The sequence below is a fragment of the Lucilia sericata genome, unplaced genomic scaffold (assembly GCF_015586225.1).
Source record: "Lucilia sericata isolate MDLA Ls3-8-SP2 unplaced genomic scaffold, ASM1558622v1 Contig000023F_arrow, whole genome shotgun sequence".
NCBI classification, from domain to species: Eukaryota; Metazoa; Arthropoda; class Insecta; order Diptera; family Calliphoridae; genus Lucilia; species Lucilia sericata.
The window spans coordinates 893,268-904,025 of NW_023994061.1; the positions used below are offsets into that span (position 1 = coordinate 893,268).

Here is a 10,758-nt window from a genome sequence, read left to right on the forward strand (position 1 = left end):
TATTTATGTCGAATTACATCGCTATACTTGCATTTTGGGGACAGTAATGAGTGTTAAAGTAATTTTCAGAAGGGGACCTTATATGAGGGGTAGGGTCATTTATGGGCCGATCCTAAAAAAATTGGTTAAAAGGTTTTGGTTCATAAGAAACTTACTTATACTGAATTTCATCGCTATACTCGAATTTTTAGGTCAGTAATGAGTGTTAAAGTCATTTTCTAAAGGGGACCTTATATGGGGGGTAGGGTCATTTATGGGCCGATCCTCAAAAAAAATTGGTAGAGAGATTTTGGTTCGTAAGAAACATACTTATACCGAATTTCATCGCTATACTTGCATTTTGGAACCAGTAATGAGTGTTAAAGTAATTTTCAGAAGGGGACCTTATATGGGGGATAGGGTCATTTATGGGCCGATCCTCAAAACATTTGGTAGACAGATTTTGGTTCATATGAAACTTATTTATGTCGAATTTTTTCGCTATACTTGTACTTCTAAAGCAGTTATGCCCGTTAAAGCTGTTTTTTAGAGGTCCACTTGTATGGGGGCTATCCGAAAAAGTGGACCGATATTTCCCATTTTCAATACCAAACAAACCTTAACAATAGAGAATATTTGTGCAAAATTTCAACTGCCTAGCTCCTCTCGTGTGGTTCCTATCGTGATTTCAACAGACAGACGGACAGACGGACGGACATGGCTAGATCGTCTTAGAATTTAATAAGGACCCGGAATATATATACTTTTATGGGTCTATGACCAATATTTCGATGTGTTACAAACGGAATGACAAAATCAATATACCCCCCATCTTTTTTGATGGTGGGTATAATAATGCACTATAGCTCGAAAACAGCTAACGTTATGCGAAAATATTCCACAACTAAAATGTATAAAATTCAATTCTCTATAGAAATTATAATAACGTCAAAATGCGTACGACGATTTGTAACCTTTGACCTTCAAAATCTCTCTTAGCGTACACAATATTTTCGGTGACTTTTAATCCCTTACTAATTAAGCTAATAGCTGAACCGATATTGATGGAAGGGGAGGGTAACACGGAAATAGTTATTACATCTGACATGGTTAAAGGGGCAATCAAGAGCTTTGCTCCCTATAAAGCTGCATGGCCGGATGGCACTTTTGCAGATGGAGGCGGGACTGGTTTCAGTACATCTGTCACAGATATTCACTGCATGCTTGAAATTGACAAATACGCCAGTTAAATTGCTGGGTGCAAGGGTAATACATATTTATACCCAAACCAGGGAATCCTAGCTATGCGACACCTAAGTCCTATCGACCGATAAGTCTTACGTCCTTCCTTAAAACCTTGGAACGGATAGACGATAGCATGGTTAAAAGCAGTATACCATACAAAAACCTTAAATATAAGCAGCATACTTATGTAAAGGGACAATCGGTGGAAACCGCTTTAAACGAAGTCGTCCACTACATAGGTGAATCTTTCGATAGCAAACTGTATACACTGGCGGTATTCATTGACATCGAAGGCGCTTTCAATAACGTGTACACTGATACCCTTATCCAATCCCTAGACCAGTTTTATGTTGACCGGGTGCTCCGAAACTGGATCAACTACATGCTAAGGAACAGATGGATAAGCTGCGAGATGTACGATATGACTATCAGGAAAAAAGTATTTCGCGGTATACAACAGGGTGGCATTTTGTCACCTTTACTCTGGTTACCACGATTAATAGCCTCCTAAGGACCCTTACCGAGAAAGAACTTAGATCTGTCTGCTATGCAGACGATGTCGTAATTCTTTTAAAGGGAAAGGATCCAAATTACTTGTGTAGAAGAGCTGAGGAGGCTCTGAATACGGCCTTGAGCCAGGCAGAAGTACGAGCAATAACGGAATGTGTAAATTGGATTAGAATAAATATGGCGCCCACAGCGCTTAATATATTTACCGACAGCCAGAAGGCAATTAGGGCGATATCAGGTGATATAATTAAATCTAAGACCGTATTGGATTGTAAGAAAGCTTTAACTGAATACTCTCCCAGAGGTAAGGCTTACATCATATGGGTACCAGACCACTCGGGAGTAGTCGGCAACGAAAGGGCGAATGTAATAGCTTTAAAGGGAAGGGAGCTCGATGTAGTTAACCTGACAAACGCAAAACCATTCGACGCAATAAAAGCTGAATTAAAAATATGGATGAGAGAATCCCATAAGGCCTCTTGGAATAATGAAACGGTGGGTAGAACCACAAAGATTCTATAGGGTGACCCTGATGAGAGCAAGATGAAAAATCTCCTCAAAATGAGCAAGTCTGAGGTTAGTATGATGGTACGTATTCTGAGTGAACACACAGGATTACGTGCTCATCTATAAAAAATTGGACGTGCGGATTCAGACGAATGTAGAGCATGTGGAGTGGACAGTGACACACTGTAGCACTTTCTTTGCCACTGTCAGGCATTCGTCGAAGTTAGATCCAAGTTAGGAATTACGTCCAGGAAACTGAGTTTCTAAACATGGAAAAATAATACATTCAGTGAACAATTTTTTTTTTCATGAATTGGAGTGCACAACAGGCCGATAGTGGCCTAGGTGTATTTCTTTGAATTTGATGTAGTATACATCCTCCTATCAACCTAACCTGACCTAACCTAACCTACTAATTAAGCTAAGGTGCAGCTATGTGCCAATTTTCATTTAGCTATCTAAAATTCCACAGCAAAACCCTTCACAGAAAAAACAAAAAATATGTTTCAATTATCAAAATAATTGTATCAAGCAAGTTTTGCACCTATCACCAAAATGATGATATCAATTATCAAATTTGTAAAAAAATTAAAAAAATACTTTTTTTTCCAAATAACGAATTAATCAGAACAATTAATATCAATAATTGAGACAAAATTTAAAATTGATTAATTCATTAATTGCATAAATTAAATATTTAATAAAAATAAAATCTAATTTAATTTATTAATCAAATGAATTAGTTTGTTTGGTAGAAAATGTATTAAAAACCAATTAAGTTGATGATTAAAACAATCAAATTATTAATTGATTACTCACAATGTTAAAGGAATGCTTGACCTTTAACAATGCGTTGAGCATTTACAAAAAATATCACTTTATTATCAAATTTGAACATATAAAGTGTTTTATAAATTGTCAGGAAACTTGAATATTATATGCCTAAAATCGTATTGACTATTTAAGAATTATAAACATTGTTAGAATAAGAAATCAAAATAAAATATTAAAAAAAAAACTAAAATAGAAAAGTTGACCAGAAAATTTTTTTCAATCAATTAAAAAACTAATTGAATCAATTAAAAATTTAATCAAATTTGTAAACTTAGGTTTTAAACAACGAGATAATTAAGACAAATAAAAAATTGCTTAAATTAAAATTAAAGAAAGAGAAAAACATGTTAATTGAAAATAAACTACTGATAATTTTTTCTGTGTTATTTTCTGGGCTAATTCTTTTTATTAAATTTTACAAAAATTATGAATTGTTTCTTTCAAAGTTCGGTTTAAAATGTGTATTAAATGTTATATTAATTTTCGCAGAATTCTTCATCATTCGGTTTGGATATTGTATTAATTTTAACTTATAGTGTTACAATTCAGCCTGAGGGCATTGAAAATGTGTCTCTTAAATATACTTACATGCATATTATTTTTCCTCAAGATTTTAAACGAAAAACCATTTTATAATTAAAAAGCGGTTTAATAAATATTTCAAAATACTTATGACATACCAAAGGGCATTTAATAAGTATGAATTTTTATATAAGATATTATATTTACATATATGTATAAATCTTTGTATAGTGTTACAATATAAAATAGATACTAATAAAATCTAGTAACATCATTATATCCACATAAAACTACTAATTAAGACTCATTAGCATTATTTTCTAAATCATCCTTACTAAATAACTTTTACTTTTATTCATAAATGCTGCTAAATCATTTGCATGAGTCTGTCTCTGTTATATATTTGCATGAATTTGAATAAATTTTTAGCTTCTCTTTCGTAGTTAAAACAATTTTGGCAAATTTATGGTCTAAAAGTTTAGCTATTTATTTCTTTTTTATTGGTCTGAATTTACATGTGTTTGGTTTTTATGATATTCATACTAATTTATTTTATGTTTAGATTTTATTTACATTTTATTATCTTAATTAAGCAGAAATCGTTCTCTAAAAGTGATTTATTACTTTGAGATCATATAGTTCACGTGTATCTACAACAAAAGATCAGCAACTGAAGATTTTTTACAATGGCATGTAACAAACTGAGTTGGATCTTACTGTAATGTGTATGATGTCTAGCATTGGAATATAGAAATAAATATAATGAATTGCTTCTAAGAATTTCATTATTGCTTTAGTTTAATTTACATCATGTCAAATAATAATGGTTAATAAAGCTTTTATATAAATTTTTCTTTTAAATTTTAGGAATATAAAGATAAGTGCTTCTCTTGAAAAGAAATATTCTTCTTTAAGGTCACCCAATTAATAATATTATTAACCATTTTTCCTAAGACTATTTAAACACCATACCATTTTTCGTACCTTAAGTCAATGGGTATACAAATGTAAGGTACAATGTAGTCGAATCATGTCAGTGTCTAACTTTAAGCAAAGGTGAAATATTATACCATATTATTGGAATAACAGTATACATTTCTTAATTGGGGTAGTATTTACGCACGATTTCTTATTTTAAATATTCCACGACTATTTATTGGTTAAATGATTTATTATAATTTGCCATTAAGCTATAATTTGCGGCTGATATGAATAATAACTTTTAAAATATTTTATTCATATCAATAACTGTTAACGATTGTTAAAATTGAACTTTGAATTTTTGTTTTTGTCTCTTGGGGTTCAAAGAGTTTATGCTAATGTATGTCGTTCAAAATGTTATTTTGTTAGAAAAAATATTTATTAACTCTTAAATGGGGAAGACCCCATTTTTTATACCCTCCCCCACCATCAGTGGTGATTGAGGATATATATAAGTTTGTCATTCCGTGTGTAACACCAAGAAATATTCATCTGAGACCCAACAAAGTATATATATTCTGGATCCTAATGAAATTTCTTCTGCAAAATTTTGTTTGCTATGACCAATTATGGGCCGATCCATGTGCACAAAACACATTAATGGCTATTTTTATACCGATATATTTATTTAATAATGTAAGTTTCATGATTTCCAGAAGTGGACCTTATATGGGAGCTATGATCAATTACTAGCAGATAAGAAATAGTGGGCGTGTCATTCCCTATATAAAGTTAGTGCAGAAATTCGCATATCTGAGAAGCTATAAAATTTGGAGTGCTCAAATTTCGTCCAAATCACTTTGATATCAATATGAATATTTATAAAGACTAGCAAAAGGGGGCGTGTACTTCCCATATGAATTAAATACAAAAATTCGTATATAGGGGAAACTACTTAAGCTAGAATGCTCAAATTTTGCACAAACAATTTTGACAACCATATATGTATTAGCCTAAAAAATTGGAGCACCACGGAAGCGTGGTCCGTCCCATATGAATTAAATACAAAAATTCGTATGTCTGGTAAACCATTTTAGCTAAAGTCCTCAAATTTTGCACGAGGAACACTGATATCCATGTGAACAATTTGCGGACTAGCAATAGGGGCATGGTACCTCCCATATGAATTAAATTTTTACATCTGGGAAAATATAGGAAGTAGACTCCTCAAATGTTGCACGAAAAACTTGGACATCCAAAAATGGGTAAACTGTAAATAGCTTGCGTTGCATCTCACATATAAATTAAGCACAGGTTCCCACTTTATCAATTATGCAACATATTCAACTAGAATTGGTTCATTTAGAAGCGGTTCTACTAAAGTCGTTTTTTTTTTTTTTTTTTTTTTGCAAAAAAGATTAATGCTCACGACAATTTTGAGAACAGGTTATTATTTCATAAATTCGACAACAGGTTCCACTAGACTCTGTTGTTTTTTGTACATAAATGTATTACACAGAATAATTTTTAGAACCGGTTCATTTATAATCGGGCGATAGAGTCAATTATAGACTGATCGTTGAACGATATAGTTAATTACAAATATCGTTATAAATATATCAAAAATGCTTTAAAATCTGGTTTGTTTATTGTATAATTTACTTAGCGTCTAGTGAACAGAGTTGGGATCCATTAATGCATGCCAGAGTTAGCTGATAACCTCGCCAGAATCACGTATTGTAAAAATATGGCTACATATCCTGCGAATAGTTAAATCATATTTTATGCCAAATTTGCTACAGTGCACTGTTGCACTGCAGAATTTACGAAATATTTCCCTTATGATGAACTCTTAATTTGTTTACTCAGTTCAAAAAAAAAAAAAAAAAAAAAACGGAATATATAGTTATGCCAGTCTTGCAGTAAATATGCGATATAAAGGTTTTAATTGAATTAATGTATGTATTTAAATCAACAGATTTAACAAATTCTCAGGAAACTTGATACTAAATTTGTTTGTTTCAAAATTAACCCTTCAATAATTAAATTTTTATTCCTTCACCAAATATTTGTTTGATTAAACATATTATTTTCCGAAGAGGACTTTTTATCATTTACATTCACATAAAACTGAGATTTGCCGATTTTTGTAGAGATTTTTGTAATATTAATATAAGCTCAAAAGCCCTATTCGGGAGTACGATTTCAATAGGCTTCGTCCTTGGGTCAAGAAAAGAGTATGTGCCAAATTTCATCAAACTGTCTTGAAAATTGCGACCTGTAGCGTGCGTTCAAGGTTTACATGGTCACACGGATGCACAAACAGACAGACAGATGGGCGGACGGAGGGACATAGCTTAATCGACTCAGAGAGTGATTCTGGTATACCATAAGGTGGGTCTAGGACCAATATTTTTGGGTGTGGGTATAAATATATAAAATACCTTTTCATTTTATATGTGGACTATTTCGACTTCATCGAACAGTTTTGGGTTAAAAACTAAAGTGGAAGTAATAAAAAGTCTACCAACAACGAACATTTTATGTTTGTTTATAAATAAACAAAATATTATGATTATTATTGAAATAAAAACCACAAGTATCTTAAAATGATGGTGTGGGCTTTCTTTTGCGTACTTACGCACAAACACACATACATGAGCAAATCGATTATTAATCTGAAAATAAAACAAACAATAAAAGAAGAATCCAATAAAAATCAAATCAGTCGAAGAAAGCAAGAAAAAATAAACAAAAATTGAAATATTAATAAGGTTATATTTGCGAGATGGTTTTGAGGGCATGTTTATGCATGAGTATGCAAAATAAAAGGGTTAATTCAGCAAAATGGCCATTAATTTTATAGCATTTTATGACAGTTTTAAGAGTAATGAAAAAAATAATCAAAAATTTTAAGAAAGAAAGAAAAAATTCAAGTGATTTCCATAACACTTTAAGCAAAACTAAAATATTCAAGCCGGTAGAAAAAAAAAGCACAAAACAAAAGAAATTAAAAACAAAGAAAGTTTAAGAATATGGATTTGAATTTGGCATAATATTAAATTATAATTACAATGAAACTATAAGAAGAGGCGGCTTTGAACACAATTTCAACATTTCAACTGGGCCTGCGAAAGAGCTCAGTTGCTAATATCAGCAAAAAAGTAAATTATTTATTTATTTATTTATTTAAATTTTTAAAGTTAAGGATTTCAAGTTGAAAAAATGAAATTGTTTATTTTAACACTTGGCTGCTTGTGGGCCCTAACACAAACGGCTTATGTCTACGAAAAACCCAGAGAACATTTGGAGACATTAAATGAAAATTTTGAGGAATTTGTGAATAATTATGGCTCAGTGGCCAACGATAGCGAGGATGTTAATAAAGTATCAAAGGGAAAGAAGGGTTCAACACGCAGAGAATGCAGTAGCAAATGCTGTAAGTTTTCGTTTTTATTTTGTGTCATTTTACTATTAAATGAAATTAATTTGTATAATTTGTTGTTCTTTACAGTCTGTGGTACACCAAATATCAATCGCATTGTTGGTGGTACACAGGTGCGCCAAAATAAATATCCCTGGACGGCACAGTTGGTCAAGGGTCGCTATTATCCACGACTTTTCTGCGGTGGTTCTTTGATTAATGATCGTTACGTGTTGACTGCTGCACATTGTGTGCACAATAATCGTGATCAGATAACAATACGTTTATTACAATTGGACAGATCATCTAGTGATCCTGGTATTACCAGAAAGGTGAGAATAAAACGGCAAACAAAGAAAACTGGTACTGTAATCCTTTTGTGGCAAGAACTTATTTGTTTAGTTTTTGTAACAAAATGAAAAAAAAACACAGAACGACAAAGTAACTTTAAATATTAAACAAATTGTTAAGGGCACAGTGGTTTTCTTAAAAAAAAATATGTATAATGTTTTAGAAATTCTGCTTAATAAGTTTAACAAACATTATTACGAAAAGAACATTTCCAGAGCCACTAAGTGGACAAAAATCATTATTGAAAATAGTTGAAATTGGAACGGAAACTAAATTTATTTCTTTACTCCAACTTCGACTAACTTCCTGAGTGCACTAAGGATATGCCAGTCCGACTTTGAGAACCTTTGAATCAAACTACTGATTAAAACATTTTCAGTAAAATTCGATTTAAATTTCAAGGAGTAAAAGGAAAACTCTATTTAAACATTGGAACACCGTCACAACTTCAATGGAATGTGTTCCTCTAAAATTTGGCAACTTGTTTCCTAATCATCCATCCATTTTTGGTCGATTGGCCAGTGGACGGCACAACACATTACAGGGAAAGTTCATTCTTCAGACGCACTGTTCGGGTGTAGAACAAACTTCCTGCAGAAGAATTCCCCACCACTTTAGATATGAAATGTTTAAAGTCAAATGTCCATAAATGTCTATGCTCCTTCCCACAACCCATTTTCCTAGTTTTAACACAATGCACTGCATAAGTAAGTGTAAACCACTGTACAATTGTTTTCCGCACAGAAATAAAACGAAAGACTTAGGTAACAAACTTGCCGGAAATAAAGACTTTATACAATTTCTCACATTTAAATGCTGCCGTCTGTTGGGCGGCTTATTTCGTGTTCTTAACGTTTCTCGTTCAAAAACAAAAACTGCAAATAATTTATTTACTTCTCTAGAAATACAAATTACTTCCTACTTTTAGTTACAATAGGAATGTGTAAAAAAAAAACTATAAACAAATTATTACTACTTATATAATTTTACATTTTAGGTCGCTAGAGTTATTATTCATCCCCAATATAATCCCACTACAATTGTTAATGATGTTGCTCTCTTGAGATTGGAATCTCCCATTCAGTTTAACGACAAAATTCGCCCAGTCTGTTTGCCCAATAGAAATCATAATTTCGACAACAAGGATGCCGTTGTTGCCGGCTGGGGTTTGATTAAGGAGGGTGGTAGTACTTCTAACTACTTGCAAGAGGTTACAGTGCCCATCATTACCAATCAACAGTGTCGTAATACCAAATATAAGAATAAAATTTATGATGTTATGCTATGCGCTGGTTTGGTTAAACAAGGTGGTAAGGATGCCTGTCAAGGAGACAGTGGTGGTCCTCTAATTGTCAATGAGGGTCGTTTTAAATTGGCTGGTAAGTTTTATTCTAGTTAGCTTTTCCTTATATTGGTGAATGTAATTTTGTTTTATATATTAAATGTCTATATTTTACTTTTTCAGGTGTCGTTTCTTTCGGTTACGGTTGTGCTCAACCTAATGCTCCTGGTGTCTATGCTCGTGTTAGCAAGTTTTTGGATTGGATTCAAAGAAACACACGTGATAGTTGCTATTGCAGTTCTTAATTTTGACGGTTACAAAAACTTTTATAAAATTCTATGATTTCTCTTCATAAAATCTATTTATTTTTCACATCTGGCTCTGAAATAAATCAATTTTATTGAATCTTCTTTTTGTGTTGTGTGTTATTTTCAGATTTTGACTAAAAGATTTTTACAAAATATTAAAATTAGTTCATCCATATAAGACAAATTTTGAACGATTTTAATGAAAAAATTTAGATTTTTAAAAATAATGAACAATCTTTGCTTTTAAATTTGAAAGGGCTATTAGGTCCTTATTTTATTTCAATAAATGAATTTTTTAATGTTTAATATCGTTTTGTGGGAAATATAGCTTTAGAACTGTTCGAAGCAATCTTATTTTGTATGGCTGTCAAATTCCGCTTAGATCTGTTTATTTTTTTAATGATATCAGGATTGATCAATATTCTTCTATTTGTCAATTCTAGATTTAAATTTATTTCATACTTGTGGTGCCCGGTTCCCCTTATAGTCTCTTGATTAGACATGTGGATACTCCATGTAAAGACCTTTTAAAAATGACGGGTATATTGTCTTTTCCTTCCGTTTGCAACATATGGAAATATTGATCATAGACCCATAAAAGTATATATATTCTGGGACCTTAAGAAATTCTAAGTCAAACTAGCCATGTCCGTCCGTCTGTCTATTGTAGGCACGATAGGGCCTAAACAAGAGAAGATGTAGAGCTGAAATTTTATGCAATATTCTTCATTGATAGGTATTTTTTTGTATTGAAAATGGACCATATCGGTATTGAAAATGGACCATATCGGTGAAATTCCACATAAACAAGGTTAATATGACACATAACTTCCCTACCAAATTTTATGAGGATCGGTCCATAATTGACCCTCTAT

General features: G+C 32.1%; 1 protein-coding gene across 1 annotated transcript; it reads left to right on the forward strand.

Moving 5' to 3' along the window:
- Positions 1-7,630: 7,630 nt before the first annotated feature.
- LOC119609431 (trypsin-1) lies at positions 7,631-9,980 on the forward strand. Its single transcript, XM_037964200.1, has 4 exons — positions 7,631-7,957; positions 8,033-8,274; positions 9,291-9,672; positions 9,759-9,980. The coding sequence occupies exons 1-4, from the start codon at positions 7,744-7,746 to the stop codon at positions 9,878-9,880; spliced, it is 960 nt and encodes a 319-aa protein (XP_037820128.1). The 5' UTR covers positions 7,631-7,743; the 3' UTR covers positions 9,881-9,980.
- The last annotated feature ends 778 nt before the right edge of the window (positions 9,981-10,758 follow it).